Raw genomic sequence first — 17,675 nt, forward strand, 5'->3', positions numbered from 1 at the left:
AATTTTTGGCGAAAATCGGATTTTACAATATGTTGTGCATTCTACGGTATTTTTATTATGGAAATAGATGACATGCATAGGCTATATCTATTATTTTTTACTCTAACCAATTGTTATGAAACATGATTATTATGACTTTATATGGGCATTCAAACTTAGAATGCTCACTACTGAAAAACTGCAAGAATTGACATATCACATTTCCCTCAGAGCCATAGAATCAGGATGGAATTTAATCCATCCTTCACTCTTACCTTGAAGATATCATCCACAGGCCTATTTCTATCATACTCATTTGATATTAAATATAAAAGCCATCGTCTCCCTCCATGTGTTTCCTCGTCACCAGGGTTTGCATGGTAATTTACTCATTACGTTTTTATGTAAATTACAATTACACGTAATTTAATAGCAATTTACTTAACGTAGAAAACCAGTATTTCATGCAGAACGAAATCACTAAATGACTACAGCAAAAGCTAAAATATCTCTACAGCACCCTAATGCTCTTTCAAGTGCACGTTTCTACTACCACTATTATTATTATTATTATTATTATTATTATTATTATTATTATTACTATTATTGTTATTATTATTATTATTATTATTATTATTATTATTATTATTATTATTAAACATAAAAATTAGAGATTTATCCTTCGAAGAGGTTGAAAAATTCAGATATCTTGGAGTGCAGAATAAATATGGGAAATGCATGTTATTATTCGGTTGAGAAGTTTTGTCATTTAGTCTGCTGTCAAAAAATCAGAAAGTTGAAATTTATAAAACAGTTGTATTACCAGTTGTTCTGTATGGTTGTGAAACTTGCACTTCACTTTGAGAGAAGAACAGAGATTAAGGGTGTTCGAGAATAAGGTTCTTAGGAAAATATTTGGGGCTAAGAGGGATGAAGTTACAGGAGAATGGAGAAAGTTACACAACACAGAACTGCACGCATTGTATTCTTCACCTGACCTAGTTAGGAACATTAAATCCAGACATTTGAGATGGGCAGGGCATGTAGCATGTATGGGTGATTCCAGAAATGCATATAGTGTGTTAGTTGGGAGGCCAGAGGGAAAAAGACCTTTGGGAAAGCAGAGATGTAGATGGGAAGATAATATTAAAATGGATTTGAGGGAGGTGGGATATGATGATAGAGACTGGATTAATCTTGCTCAGGATAGGGACTGATGGCGGGCTTACGTGAGGGCGGCAATGAACATCTGGATTCCTTAAAAGCTATTTGTAAGTAAGTAAGTATTATTATTATTATTATTATTATTACTACTATTATTATAAGGAAATGAATACAGATAGGAGAAAGAACTACAAATTCTACTGGACTGCACAGATACCTCATGATCATGAATTCCATGTCAAACTTTGAATTACCAGCCCACAAGGGAAAGCGATCATTACAAAGATCTAACAGAGAGTGGCTTCAGAAAAACACTCTCTCTCTCTCCCTCCCTTCCTCCATATCTGTCTCTCTGTTTAATGACTGATAATAAACTTTGTGTCATAGACCCAAGAGTACCCATCCAGGCATGCCATGTCTTGAATTTGTATCTCTTTGCCATTAAAGTGCTGCCTTCAGTGCAGCATGGGAAGCAATCTATATAACCGTGAATGATTGTTAGTGGAAAAACAGCAGCATATCGCTAGACAAAACAGGAGCACCACGCAAAAAATTTACCACAATTCCCAGTTTTGTGCATCATAATATTGATGTGCTATTACTTCAATTCGCGTTATGAAGGATTCAACAAGGAGGGTGTCCACGGATTTTTCGACATCTTGGAAAAAATTACAGCTGAAAAGTCCACAAACACTCTTCACATCTTCAATGTCGACAAGTCTGGATTTTGCACTATCCAAAAAAGTCACCCAGTGTAATCACTCAATGCAGGAAACATCAAGTAGGGTTCACATCCCTATGGGGAGAGAGGTGTCAACACAACTGCTGTTTGTTGCAGCAGCGCTTCTGCAATTTTTGTCCTGCAGATGTTAATTTTCAAAAGGAAAACGGTGCACCTTCTTCTAGGAACTGGAGCACCTTCCTCTAGGAACTGGAGCACCTCCTGGCCGTCTAGTGTAAGTCTCTGATACAGGCTATATCAACATTCCTTCATTGATAGTATTCTGCCCAAGGGCAGGCCTTTCACTGCAAATCCAGCATTCTCCAGTATTTTCTATTTTCTGCCTTCCTCTTTGTTTCCTTATATGATCCATATATCTTAATATCGTCTATTATCTGATATCTTCTTCTGCCCCGAACTTCTCTCTCGTTCACCATTCCTTCCAGTACATCCTTCAGTAGCCAGTTTCTTCTCAACCAGTAACCAACCAATTCCTTTTCCACTTCCTGATCAGTTTCAGCATCATTCTTTCTTCACCCACTCTTTCCAACACAGTTTCATTTCTTATTCTGTCTGTACACTTCACACATTCTATTCTTCTCCATATTCACACATCAAATGCTTCTAGTCGCTTCTGAGTAGCCTGAACATAGCAACAGCAGATTTACGAGGAAGTTCCAGGATTAGAGTAGTTGTTTTCCAACAGAATTTTTCCATTTGATATTCTCACTGTCTGCTAATACTTTAATATTGTAATTGTGGTTGATCTTGCTTTTGATGATTCGTTTGACAGATTCGTAGGACAGATTTAGACTTGTATTCTGTTCAATTTTGGAGCCTTTTCACCAACATATCGGCCCTCTCATTCCCATTTATGCCACAATGTGCAGGTATCCACTGAAGAATTGTGTGTTTATCTAGATTTTGAATTTGTTTAATCATAGAATGTATTTCTTTAATTTTTTGCATTTTTGGGTGATTTGTTGGTACTACTGCCTGGATTGCTGTTCTGCAGTCTGATAATATGACTATGTTTTTGCAATGGTGTATCCAATTGAATCAATTTTGGAGTGATGTATAAATAGCCTCTTTGTTCCCATCAAAATTTGTAGTATTCCTGCCAACTCTTTTGTAGAAAGAAAAGAACTGGCAAGTTCCTCCTGCTCCAGCCCCTTCCTCATGGTCAGTTTTCTTTTAGTTGATTATTTAACGACGCTGTATCAACTACGAGATTATTTAGTGTCGATGAGATTGGTGATATCGAGATGAGGCCGAGGATTCGCCAGAGATTACCTGGCATTCACCTTACGGTTGGGGAGTAGCTGGGAAAAAACCCAAACAGGTAATCAGCCCAAGCGGGGATCGAACCCACGCCCGAGTGCAACTTCAGACCGGCAGGCAAGCTCTTAACCAACTGAGCCACATCGGTGGTTCCCTCATGGTCTGTGAGGGAACCATCTGCATATAAATGAATCCAATCATGTGGTGGATATATTGTGTGCAGGATTTCTAACATGAGAACCTTTTGCTCCATACAGAGGTATATCTTTCTTCTTGAAGGATTTGTTTAAGTTTAATCTGTACTGTACATTAATATTGTCATGTGGGTTGTTACTACTCTGCAGATTTTCTTTCTGTTTGGGGATTCTTAGGATTTGTTTTAATTTTATTCCTTCTTGTATGAATCCATTTTGGGTTTTCAATGTATGCTTGGAATTTTGGTACTTGTTCCATTTATCAGAATTCTGGAGTCTTATTAACTTTTCATAACTTAACAGAGCTTCAGTTTCTAATTCTAGCATAATGGGTTTGTTAGAGGTGATGACTTGTCATGCTGCAATTGGTGTAGTTTTGACTGCACCAGTTATCAAACGCAATGCTTGATTTTGAGTGTGTTCAAGTAATTCTTTGTTTGTATTAGAAGATGTCATTAATATTTCTCCACAGTATTTTAGGATTGGTATGATATAAATATTGTAAGTTGTTTAATGCTTTTCTTGCACTACTACACTTTGTACCTGCAAACCTTTTTGTAGTAATTAATGTCACATTAAATAACATTAATTTTGTACACAACCAGTTTGACCTTCATTTCAATTTAGGTACGATTAGGGAAACTGGTTGCCAAAATGGTACTGCTTGCAGGTTGTGAAAAAAAAAAAAAAAAGTTTAAAATGTACTTAGAATCTATGATAACTACATGGAAAGAATATATTAGTTGCCAAAAATTACACATTAAAAGATAATTAAGTTAAAATAATCTAGGGAATTGCTTGTAAACTTTAAAAAATAAATTGGAAACTGCACGACTTAGGCAACCTTTTCTTATCCTTTTTTCCTTCTGTCAATATTAAAATATCACACTTTAACTTAATGTTCTTAACTTATACTTATTCATGACATGACCTACATACAATTGTAGTTCGGTATAAGGTATTATCATAATGAACTCACTATTCATTATATTTACTATTCCTAAATCTTTTACTACTATTATTCTAATTTATTGTTTCACCTGTTTCCGTAACTGTATAACAGATTACTAATTTGGTTACTCCTCAACTAATAGCTTTTGTAGTCTCTCACATTATAATCTATCTTTACATTGTTCCTTTACCGTCTTTTCCATCTAATTTTATCTCCGAACAAAAATTTACCTAATTATTATGCTTGTTAATGTTTAGTAGTTTTTTTAAAGTTATCTTCTCATTCATTTTCAAAAATTATTTATTTTCTATTCCGCTAAATCTCAGGTCATTTGTTGCTGTGCATTTTAAGAGCAGATGAACTGCATCTTCAAAACATCCGCATAGGGGACAAATATCCTTATCCACATTACCTCTTCTATTTTTGAGTCTCACCCAATTTATTTACTAGGATTATAGTTTTTCGCATTTCTTATTTTATCTCATTTTAAACATCATGCAGCCCTGAGCAAGTCCATTTCTTTAGATTCTAGTTTAGATTTAAGTTTTGAATTTAATATCCATGACACAGCTCCATACATTGTCACACTTCTAACTAATTTATTTATTTATCTATTTACCTACAACAAGGCGAAGTCCCAATGACAACAGACAGCACAAAACCATAGTTATTTATTCCATAAAAACAAAAACATAAAAAGCATGAAAAAGATATAACTGCAAATGAAAAATAAAAATAAAAATAGTTTAAAAAACATAATATAAATAGAAGACGTAATAATATGTAAATGAAGATTATATAGTAACAAATGGACTGCTCAATATTATTTTAATAAGATAAAGTTTATATGTAATATAGGAAATTCTGCAAACCAGATCACATATTTCACAGAAATAAGTGAATTTAGAAAACACTTTTAACAGTGCTGAAATTTTATGTGATGAGTTGTCTGGTTTTCTGTAGTGTAACAATAGATTCATCTATTTTTTATGTTTAGCCCATGAGATTTCATTGAGGCCTAACTTCCTTATCACTGACCTTGCCTTTGCTATCATTTCCTTAATACGTTTCTCATTAATTTATTGTTTTTTGTTCCCAATAACCTCAGAAATTACCCCCATAAACCAGGGGAGAACTTCGTGAATCACGCTGTATATCAGAAATGGATTAGGAATTCGATTTTTCTATGAAGCAAAAATTTCGAAAACAAGCAGTGACACAAATCGCAATTTTTTAAGAAATGTGGTATAGGTGCGAAGAAACGAATTATGTATTTATAAAATGTATGGCATTCACCCTACATATTATATATGAGTCACTGTTGCTGTTGCCACTCACGAATGAACTATCGGATGGGTGTCTCTTCATTCTTCTAACTAGGCACCCATTTCAAATACATGTTAATTTCCAATGGCTTGTGTGTGTTTCTCAATAAACTTGGTACAAATGTCGAATGTTTTACAAAATGAACAAAGATTTCACCTCTGCTTAATTAAGACAATCACGTGACAATAGTTATTAGAACCTGCATTTCAACAGCTGAATCAGATCGCAAATACACACACTCCTATCCTGTTTGAACCCGCCTTTATTGTCACAATCTCATTTTGAAATGTGATTACATTTTGTATTTAGATGCAAATATTTTGTATTCACCTCACTCTACAATGTCAAAGAAGCCTCCAAGGTCCACCAAAGACTATTAAAAATAATTTTATATTTCAATTCATAAAGAGTGAATAGCAAAAGGGTGTCCTGATTAACAAGAGGTGACTTATCGTTTGCTACAATATTGTCTAATTGGAGATATGTGTATCTGTCTGACAGCTGTCCATGAAACTATATACTTCTAATAATAATCTTCTTCTTTGGAACTTACATATTCTATTCATTGAAACATTAAACAAATTTTAAAAAGTCCATCATTTATAAAAACACTTACAATAAACTTATTTTAAATAGCAGTTACAAGAAGCAGCTGTGATCTACTTATGCTTCTTAATTTACCTCTGACAAAGGCTTTTTCTCTTCTATGTCTGAAGTATCACTGGTTTCTATAGTCAATGTATAGTTCTCCGGCTCCATCTTGATCACATCCATCACAACTGGAAGAGTTGATTGGGAAATTACATTTATTGGAGAACATGAGCTACAGAGAAAAATTTATACTAGCAGCAACATACAGTTCTGAAATTTCGAAATATTTCCCAAAATTTCATCTGTACACAACATGTAAGAAAGTGAGAAATGATTGCTAGGTTCATTGTGATGTATCTTACACAATTCATAGAAATAGCATAGTACAACTTTTCGTCTCGAGTGGTTCGTCCCAGGTCACTAACATCCCAGGAATTATAACGTCAAAAATAGTTTTCGTACCAAATTAATGTTTATACCACGCAAATGGCACCAAGGTGACACACTTCTGTTCGTTCCTCTCGTTAGGTACAATATAACAACAAAGAGTTCTTCCTACAAAACACAGGAGAGGAGATGTTAAAACTGAATGAGGATGTGAGACGAGAGAACAGTGTTCAGCTCAATTACTTTTGGCCATGGGTACCTTACAGGTACTGTGTGAAAAACAGCACACACATGCTCCTGTTTCAGGACATTTTTTTCTGATATATGTACTTACTTAAATTAAATAAAGCTAGTACACTTTTAAATCATTTGTAATTTATTTGTATTTTATCAGAATTTCATAAAATATACAAATTACCTTAACTTCAGCTTGGGACATATAGGCGTTTGGGACTAAAAACTTGCGACATAAAAACAAAGGGGACAAAAGAATTGGGACGAAAGTTAATGGTACCATTTGCTTGGGACAAAATCGTCGTATATTCTAGAAATAGATCTACTTCATTATTGTTTTAATCAATGTGGGAGAAGTCAGTTTTGACATAACAATATACTTCATGTACAGCATGGCCCGCCAAAGTGGTCTACAGATAGAAAATGGGTCACAGTCCTGCCATCTATCCGCAATATGCGGAACCCGAATCACATAAAGTGAAGTGGGTAGGAATTGGGTACATACATATTTTCAAGAGAGAGAGAGAGAGAGGGAGAGAGAGGGAGAGAGAGAGTGAGAGAGAGAGGAAGAGAGGGGGAGAGAGAGGGGGAGAGAGAGGGGGGGAGAGAGAGGGAGAGAGGGGGGGAGACAGAGAGGGAGAGAGAGAGGGAGAGAGAGAGGGAGAGAGATAGGGAGAGAGAGGGAGAGAGAGAGGGAGAGAGGGGGAGAGAGGGGGAGAGAGAGGGAGAGAGAGTGAGGGAGAGAGGGAGAGAGGGGGAGAGAGGGAGAGAGAGAGGGGGAGAGGGAGGGAGGGCGGGAGAGAGAGGGGGAGAGAGAGGGGGAGAGAGGGGGAGGGAGAGAGATGGAGAGAGAGAGGGAGAGAGAGAGGGAGATAGAGAGGGGGTGAGAGAGGGGGTGAGAGGGAGAGAGAGAGGGAGAGGGAGAGAGAGATGGCGAGAGAGAGAGGGAGAGGGAGAGAGAGAGGGAGAGAGAGGGGGGGAGAGAGAGGGGGAGAGAGAGGGAGAGAGGGGGAGAGAGAGGGAGAGAGAGAGGGAGAGAGAGAGAGGGGGAGAGAGAGAGAGGGGGAGAGAGGGAGAGGGGGAGAGAGAGGGAGAGAGGGTGTTGGTATTTCCTAGGTGGTGTTACAAACTTTCAGGGATAATGGCGAAGGGAACATGTATCAATTTGAGATAAGGAACTGTGGTCCGGAAATGACTGAGTCGAAAGTTATAAGCAAAAATAGTTGTGTGGAAATGGAATTGTAATTTGGCACCACGTGCCCTCCTTCCCTTAACCTTTGGAACAGTCATGGAAAAATGGTATGGGCCGGATGTCTCCTATGTGGGTACTTGACCCGATACAATCTGTGAGCTTGTCTACTGTTCCCATTGGCTCACCCATATTCGAAAATCAGGTCTACTTATTCCGCTCTCGTGTACTCCTCCATTTCACTAGGATTGATCGACTGGACACTGCAACTTGTACATATACAGCCGGAGTAACGACCGGCGAGGCTTTAATATTTATAAGTCATTGTTTGTCGCTTGTAATTGTGGTTCTTTTAGTCACACCGCTCCAATAATATTCTACAAAAAACTGTTGCCGCCAATGGCAATCCAGGATTGAATTTTGACGTGTACATATCAAGTCCACGTGGAGTAAGAACCAAGGTTGCCATTTTTAATAATAAATGTTCGTTCAGTTTAATAAAGTATTTCAAGTGGAAGTTATAAGTTGGTGTTAATATTTAAGATGTGGAGGCCGTGGGAAGGCGATGATGAAGTTGACAGTAATGTAAATGCGTGTGTTCCTTCAACTAGTAGAAGTAAGACAATTACAGGTAGCAAATGTATAAACAGTTTCAGAAAATAATTTTTAATGTGTATGCCTACGTCAAAAGTAATAAATTGGGCAAGAGACTGATTACAGAGACTGCAAAAGCTGTTGGATTAAGTAGGCAAGCCGTAAGCAGAGTTGTAGAAAGAGGTGCTAAAACACCCAAAAAAAAAAATTAAAATAAAAAAAAACAGAAATTTGAAAAAGCTGATAACTTCACCTCGATCTGATTCATAGAACGGTATATGATTTTTTTTTAAATGGACAGTCGCCAACAGTTAGTGAAATATTAATAGAACTTCAAACCAAGTGTGAATTCCCCTACAAAGAAACAACACAGAGAATTATTGAAAAAGTTAGGATTCAGGTTCCGAATTCTTAACAAAAGACGCGTGATAATGGAGTCGTCGAGAATAGTAACATGGAGGTACAAATATTTGAACACACTTCGTTCTAAAAGATCGGCAGAGACATGGTCTGACATACATGATGTCCCCAAAAAAGGTTGGGATGATGGGAGTTGCTCATGTGCCTTCAATGCCCCTGTATCTCGTGGGAAACGAATTATGGTTTTGCACGCAGGTAGTAGTGACGGCTGGGTTCCAAATTGTTTGTTCCTTTCAGCTAGAAATATAGGTGACTCCAAAGCAGATTCACATGATGAATTCTGAAATTTTCGAGGACTGGTTTGCAAACAAATTAATGAAAAATCTTCGAACAAGCCCTCCGAGTATAATTGTAACGGATAACGCTGCTTATCATTCCAGGCTACAGTTTAGGCTACCAAATAGATCGACAAGAAAGGATGATATTATTAGCTTCATGCTACAACACAATCTAGAAGTACCCAATCCACTCCCCACTATATCTGTATTGCTTGAATTTATAAAAGAAAATAATATCAGTAGAGAGTTTGTCATTGACAAAATTGCAAGAGATTTTAGCCATGAGGTTTTGCGGTTGCCCCCATATCACTGTAATTTAAATGCTATTGAACTTATTTGGACGCGCTTAAAACATGAAGTTCGAAAACGAAATGTGACTCTATCACGGAGTGACAGTGTATGCAGAACTATACGAGAATATGTTAAACTAATAAATTCGGAATTGTGGACAAAGTGTGTTAACAGGACAAGAGAAATAGAACGCCAATATATTGTTCGCGATTCTGAAAACGAAGAGACTAGTTCATTATAAGCTTAGGTGACAATGACAGTGAAGGAAGCAGTTCAGATGAGAGCTAGGATGTCAGGTAATTAATAACTGTAATTTAATATTTATTTAATTAATGTAGTTAGATAGCATAAAAGTATTTTTATTATTATTATTATTATTATTATTATTATATTAGTTATAAAGTAGTCGAGTTTCTCGTTTGTACGCCCTGCAGTATGAAAAAGACGCGACAACATCGCTTTAGAACAGAATGCAATCGACAGGTCTGTTATTGTTGTTAACCTTTTCTTTAACCTGCCAGTCATTACTCCAGCTGGCGCGTCGATTATACCATACGCAAAGGATAGGTGTATTGGTTCCCCTGAATTCAGGGTAATTAGATTTAGACGTGTACATACCTCTGCTATTTTATTTCCTCTGTCATCATCAGAATTAGAGCCCCAAGAGTGGTGGGATGCATTAAAATCCCCACTAAAAAATCCCCACTAACGGATATAGAGCAGATACCTGTGACAGGATATGTTCAATTTCATTCACTGTGGAAGGAGTTTCTGGGAGCATACAGACACAAACTATTGAAAACTGAATGGTCGGTAAAGTTATTGTTGCGGCTATGCGTTGATGAGGAGTGTTAATATTAATGACAGAGGGAAAGATACTTTGGCGGAGTAAGATGGCACAACCTCCATTGGCGCGAATACCGGCAAGATGATCATACCGGTGAACACTGTATCCTGATATATTCAGGGAATGTTCAGGTCGGAGGTGTCTCCTGAAGACATAAAGTAGCAGGGTTCTCATGATAGATCAATTGTTGTAGTTCTGTGTATCTGCTGTGTACACCGTTCACATTCCACTGTACAATATCAGTCATCGCGAGGAGCTAAATCATGATGGTGGCTTGACAGGGGATTTTCTTTTTTTATCTTTACTATGACTTGCTGCCCTTGTCTGGGACTGCTTGTCTTCGACTGTGGCGACTCACTTGCAGTTTGTCGCACTCCTGATCGTGATCTTGATCGAGGACGTGATCTCGACCCGCCACCCGAACTAGGAGTGCGACATTCTGATGTTCTGCCAGGCCTAGAATCCTTCTCTGTTGTAACGGCAGCGATCTTCTTAGGGATGTAATGCCTGATGTCAAGCCCACACGTGTCGTCTGACTCAGCAGTCTGAGTGGCAGCGTCTACATACGTCTGGGTTGCAATCTCAATTCGCTTCCCAGGCATATTTGTAAGAGGTGGCGTTTGTGTGGTGGCATCAATTCCCTCTGCTGCTTTCTGCAGTACAGACGCATAGGACTTTTCCATTGCCATTTTGCTTTATGTAAAATACGCTTATGCACCTCGAAGAAGCTAATATTTTCCCGGACTCGAAGATCGAATTGCCTTCTCCAGCATATACTTTGGGCAGTTTTTCGAATTAGAAGCGTGATCCCTGGAACAGTTCACACAGTGCTCGGCGCCGCCACATGGGGAATCCCCATGTTCAGCACCACCGCACCTTGCACATATGATATTATTAGTGCAACGTTTTTGCATATGTCCGAACCGTTGGCACCTAAAGCACCGCATTGGACTCGGCACATACACACACACAGGGACACGCTTGTACCCGACAAAGATGTATTCTGGCAAGAGAGACATTTCAAAGGTCTCTCTCCCTTAGTAAATAGTTATGCTGGATCAGTTCTAGATTCATTAAATTCTCTGGCACTCTCTTTGGCTGCTGATTTGTTTGTGCTTCTCCCTGATGTAGACACTTCGTGTCTCCTCGAGCTCTTCCTACTGTCATCTCTGATAACTCCATCTGCTCGATGCCCTGCTCCAGCTCCGTCATCTTCTTGTGTGTTCCAACTACTATCATGCTGGATCTTCTTTCATCACTAGTGTTTCTTCTTTCTGCATTTGTATTTTCCCCGGTCTCAGCTTCATTTAAGAAGTCTCTAATATCAACTCCTCTAGAAGGTCCAGATATTTTTCTACTGTTGTCTTCCAATTGCTTATTCGAATGTGTCAAAATTTCCTCCTTCCTCGACCCCTTCTAAACTTTTTGATTTTCTATTCCTTGAAGAACTTCTGCTCCTGCTTGCCCGTTGTGGTGAGGTTGATCTGTTTCTATTTGTCATAATTCTTCTTCTAATATAGTCATTGTTGTCACTCACTATATCTTCGATGCTGTGATTATTGAAGAATTCCAAATCGAAGATATTTCCATCAATCTTTCGTTTGTCTTCTATTAGAGTTGTTCTTAGTCCCTTTTTTTTCCGAGCTTCCTTTAGTACAGGTACTAATTTCTTTCTTTTGTCTCTTCTTTTGTGTAGTCATTGTCTGTGTTGATATTTGATCCCCTGAGTAGATGAGCATTTGTTATAATGTGTTCTTTAATAAAATAGCTGTTGAATTTCATGACAATAGGACGTTTCCTTCCTCTACCAACTCTGTAGGCATTATTTATAACACTTTCCTCTAAGTTCAGACCAAAATATTTAGTCATAAACTCTAACACCAAGTCGGGGGTTTAGAGTCATAACAACGTATCTAAAAAATTGGCCATTCTGACGTATCTACACCATTACTGACTTGGAGAAACAATCTATTTAATGATAGAACAACGGAACGTCTATCTTTAACTGTTATGGAAATAGTGTGCTGCGTATCTACAAATTCACGTGATTATTTAATGTCAGGACAACATATCACCTTATACGTTAATTTGGCTCCATATATTACACTGTCACTTTCCCATCTTCTCACTGTAGAATTTAACATTATTTTCTTTTTCAACGACATTTTTTAACTTATTTTCAACTTCAGTGTGTCTGTTAATAAGTATATCTAAATCATTAGCAACTTTTCTAAGAAGAACACTTACATTTTGCCGGTCCTCTCTCATTTCTTTCATGTAGTCCTTCATTTCCTTCTGTTGACCTGGTTGGCGAGTTGGTATAGCGCTGGCCTTCTATGCCCAAGGTTGCGGGTTCGATCCCAGGCCAGGTCGATGGCATTTAAGTGTGCTTAAATGCGACAGGCTCATGTCAGTAGATTTACTGGCATGTAAAACAACTCCTGCGGGACAAAATTCCGGCACATCCGGCGACGCTGACATAAACTCTGCAGTTGCGAGCATCGTTAAATAAAACATAACATTAACATTCATTTCCTTCTTGAACACATCCTCGCTGCTGTCTCTTGCTTCCATCGAGCTAGGTCCTGGGTTTAATTCCAAGTTTCCGATGGTTAATATAATCGTTAACACTGCTGCAGCGAGAATATTGCAGAAATCTACTGAGATCCCAGAAGTGACACGGTTTGTAAACCTACTTTGCCGTCTTGCATTGAAGCAACAATATGTAATCTCTGTAGACGTTCAGGTCGTCACTCATTTTTGCTTAGCTAATACTTTTCTACTTGTGGACACTATTAACCATATGTTTGTTCTCTACGCTTGTGCTCTATGAATTGACAAATATAACTAAAATACTATGTAATATTTCAATATGTAAAGCATTTATGAACTGTAAGTAGCAACTATGGAACTAAAAACATTAAGTCAATTTTTTCTAAATAATTTTTATGTGTATGAGACATTGAATTTGTGTTTCTATTGTAGCACACATAGGCTAGGGAATTATTCTACAACTTAACATAAACAGTCAATAAATTTATTTTATTTTCTTCACGATATAATGTTTTTTTCGTTCTCCTGAAAAGATACAAAAACTGACTTAATCCCATTCAGCTTTGATCGATTCATTTGTAACATTGCTTATGTGACAATATTCATTCAGGATGCAATTCAACTCACATAAAAACCAACTGTGCAGATAGTAATACTAGGCCTAATGCTTTAAGAATACATAAAACAGAGGAGCAGTAAATAAAACTATATGCTTAGACATTAATAATGCATGTAACTGGAATATTAAAAATAAGTTGCCTTTAACACTAAAAAAAAATGGTTAAATTATGGTTTATTTAACGACGCTAGCAACTGCAGAGGTTATATCAGCATCACCGGTGTGCCAGAATTATGTCTTGTAGGAGTTATTTTACATGCCAGTAAATCTACTGACATGAGCCTGTCGCATTTAAACAGACTTAAATGCCATCGACCTCGGCCAGGATCGAACCCGCAACCTCGAGCACAGAAGGCCAGCGCTATTTAAAAAAAATGATAAATTCCACAAAAATGAAACTATAATTATTTAAAAGTGGTTTTCAAGATCATTATATTTTAAGAAGAACCAGATTCCGCTGAAATGACCGGGTACAAAGAGATCTGGAATGAACAGGAGGAAAGAGGGCCATGACGAAGATAACGAAGCTTGGAGGAAAATTATTGTGATGGAGAAAAATTGTGATTGGGACCAAAAACCTTCTGAGGTTTGATGCGGCACAGTGATTCATGACTGACTGATCATCAGTCAATGTTTCTTAACAGAATTTATCATACCATAGTCTACAAATTGAATTTAAATTAACATCCCCTAGAAATCACAGAACTACTCTTGAACAACAGCAGGGACATATACAAGGGAGAGGGGTTACCGTACTGTGTTTGAACCCCCCACCCCTTGAATTTTAAAAAATAACGTAGGCTTATTTAGATTTGAGTATTTTTTTTTTCCATAATCGTTTTCCCATCTCTAATTTTTCACTGTCAGATTAAATTCACCTTTGTTGATACTCGTGTGTTCAGTAATTAGGCCTATTGTATATAGGCCTAATGAGATGTGTAGAATTTGGGATTTAGATGTCAGTTTTTCCTTTATGTAGTATAAGACGATATTATTGAAAGCACTACTTATTTGCGTCAACGCTTAAGTATTGCTATTCAACGCGGAAATGCAATGAGCGTTTTGGGTACTCTTCCAGAGTCCAGCCCTTTGGACGAACTATTTCTCCTGTGAATTTTTTTATCTCTATGCAAATGTTTATATTTAGTGTTTATATGTGTAATTGTAACAGTGAAAATATTGTTAATCCAATAATTTTTTATTTATTTTTTTTTTTCATAAGTGTATATTATTTTTGGGAGTGTTTTTGTAAGTAATTTTATGAGGTTGTTATTGATATGCTGATAAATTATTTGTAATGATAGAAATATAATTCAATATAATTTATTTATCCAATGACAAAACTTCCAATTCTCAATTGATGTATGTACTTTCTGTAGCTATGTTTCAATTTGGATAAATTTCAGAACACGGATTCCTTCCTTTCCTTCTTACTTCAAAATTCCAACCTTGTGTACACAAACTAAATTATTGGCACTGAAAAGTGCCTTTTCATAAGTATGATGATGCGCATTTGACAAACGCAGACAAATCTGCTCTTTTTAGTATTTTAAGATAGGCCTATAATTGTTAGTGAAAAATACGTATACTGAAATTTTCCCTTCAATTTAATTTAGAATATTGTCTCTTAACTGTTACATTAGTACTGGTCTCTCTCTCTCTCTCTTCCCCTGCCTCTCCCACCCCCCAGTCTGTCTGTCAGTCTCTCTCTCCGTCCACCTCTCCCACTTCTTTCCTCCCCTTTTGTTTTCTTTGTAGGATTTATAATTTTACCTTGTGCATGTGTAGGCCTGTAACATACCGTACCAATTGTAACTACTGTAATAAGAGCTGCTCTCTTGTAGCACAGATTTCAAATAAATACAAACCGATCTGCAAAACCTCGAAAATAAAGTGTGATAGCCTACAAAGTTATGCCAATGGGTCAATGTAGAGTATCCACCGCCCACTGAACGAAATATTGGTTAAACGAGCGCTGAGCGACTTCCGCCGATTTTGGAATAGACACCGACGCACTTAGGTTAGGTTAGGTTAGTTTAGGCTTTTATTATCCCGTCAAGATGAAGGTGAAAGCGATTGAGTGATTTTTTGTTTTCTATGTTGGCAGTTCAAGTGCGTCGGTGTCTATTCCAAAATCGGCGGAAGTCGCTCAACGCTCGTTTCACAGTTAAGTATACTGTACAGTAAACGTCTTTGGTTATGACCAGATCGATTACGTCACCTAAGACTAAAACTAGTTGTGTGGACTTATACCTGGAATAATTCTGGGAATTGCTGAATAAACTGCACTTCGCTAAGTTATTCCCATTACCGTCGAAGTTTAGAAATTTAATATAGACGATGTCGTGTGTTCGAAAGAAGGTAGTCGTAAAAACAGTTAATAAATGCACGGCCGACTTGATGCTCGCTTCCCATCACCTTTACCGGCCTCGACAATTCATTTTGATCCCTGTGTTAAAGCTGTAATCGAGAAAATATGAAATTCCCGCGAGATAGCACTGACTCCCAAGGTTCACTGAGATGTGTAGTATCATCAGATCGGTCACCTCAATAAAAAATATAAACGTTCCTGCTTGTAAACCATCTCTGTTAAAGTAAAACCCAAAAGCCTTTTCAAGCTGACTCATGTACCATACATGTTCCTGTAAAAAAAAAAAAAAAAAAAAAAAAAAAAAAAAAAAAAAAAAAAAAAGGAATGTGTGTATGGTTTCTTGTACTAACTATGCAAACATAAATAGTTGCTAACCACCAGGACCGCTACTATCGCCTCATCACAGACCTTTCCTTAGCAGACAATAGAATGTATTGTACCTACTTTCGATACCGTGTTCCTTTGAAAAAATTAACATCTTCCTTTCACTATTGAAATATGAAATACATAAGGTTTATATGTTATTTTCATAAAATATATATTATATTCTATAAACTCACCTTTCTGGTCCTTTCGGAAGAAGGATAACTCTAACCGGTGATTTCCTACAAGATGGGCAAAATCCAACATGGCTGACGAAAACAACCAAAAAAACGTTCTGCCAACTATGAAGTTCAAATGCCACCAAACATCACAAAATCAAAGACGTGAAATCATACATTTATATTTCTAAAGAAGAATAAGCCCTTCAAAAAAAATGAAAATATGTTTAATTTTCCAACTTTGATTTTTTTGGAGTTTGGTGGCATTCGAACTTCATAGTTGGCAGTACTTTTCTGGCAGTTTTCGTCCGCACTTTACTCCCACAAATCACTAAAACACACACAAAGAAACATAATAATTCCTCACCTTTTCAAACAAAATTCAATCCTCATTGACGTCTTCAGCGACAACCACTTCACTTCCAGTATATGACACAGGCTTCAAGGCAATCTAAATTTAAACCATGCAGCCAACAAAGAACTAAACCAACACTTTGTCGTACAGTCAACTTCGCATAATTAAACCATTTATTTACACAAAATGAAATTTTCCTCGAACACTTAGGTATTACATCTTAACTTACACGGAACATTCAGTAATAATTCCTTGAAACCACAGAAACACAGTTTTCTCCTCATCAATCGTCACAATTCTTATTCACCAGCGAAAGAACTAAACCAAAATCGACACAAATATAATACTCTGTTTATGTTCACACATCTGTCACGAAGATCATAAAATGACAAACTTTCAAAAGCTTCAGTCATCAGACACAATACAGGCTAACACCACTCACGTCAAACAACCAAGAACAACTGACAACGTCATTACCTATTCAAAATTACGAAAATTCTAAACAAATGACAACTATAACTAATCAAATTGAAAGCAAATCACGAAAATCATAAAATGACAAACTTTCAGTAGCTTTAGCCATCAGACACAATACAGGCTAACACCACTCACGTCAAACAACCGAGAACAACTGACAACGTCATTGCCCATTCAAAATTATGAAAATTCTATGTCAAATGACAATTATAACCAATCAAATCGAAAGAAAATCACGACGAGACCTAGTATAAAAACCTAGAACTAACATATAAAAGTCACTAAAAATCACTACTAACATTTAATTCTA

The 17,675-nt window shown here is 37.0% G+C and overlaps 1 protein-coding gene across 4 annotated transcripts in view; it reads right to left on the reverse strand.

The window, feature by feature from the left end:
* LOC138715517 (zinc finger protein 227-like) overlaps positions 1–16,623 on the reverse strand; it is a 32,831-nt gene extending 16,208 nt beyond the window's left edge. For 2 of the 4 annotated variants that reach the window (XM_069848530.1, XM_069848529.1), the window contains exons 1-2: positions 16,552–16,623; positions 6,299–6,396 (exon numbers count right to left, since the gene is read on the reverse strand). In XM_069848530.1, coding sequence (XP_069704631.1) covers positions 6,299–6,396; positions 16,552–16,621 — 168 coding nt within the window. In that variant the 5' untranslated portion in view covers positions 16,622–16,623. Of the gene's footprint in view, positions 1–6,298; positions 6,397–15,873; positions 16,031–16,551 lie in introns of those variants that run through there. The other 2 variants (XM_069848532.1, XM_069848531.1) reach the window with 1 other exon arrangement.
* Between the last annotated feature and the right edge of the window lie 1,052 nt (positions 16,624–17,675).

Source organism: Periplaneta americana, chromosome 15 (assembly GCF_040183065.1).
Source record: "Periplaneta americana isolate PAMFEO1 chromosome 15, P.americana_PAMFEO1_priV1, whole genome shotgun sequence".
Lineage (NCBI taxonomy): Eukaryota > Metazoa > Arthropoda > Insecta > Blattodea > Blattidae > Periplaneta > Periplaneta americana.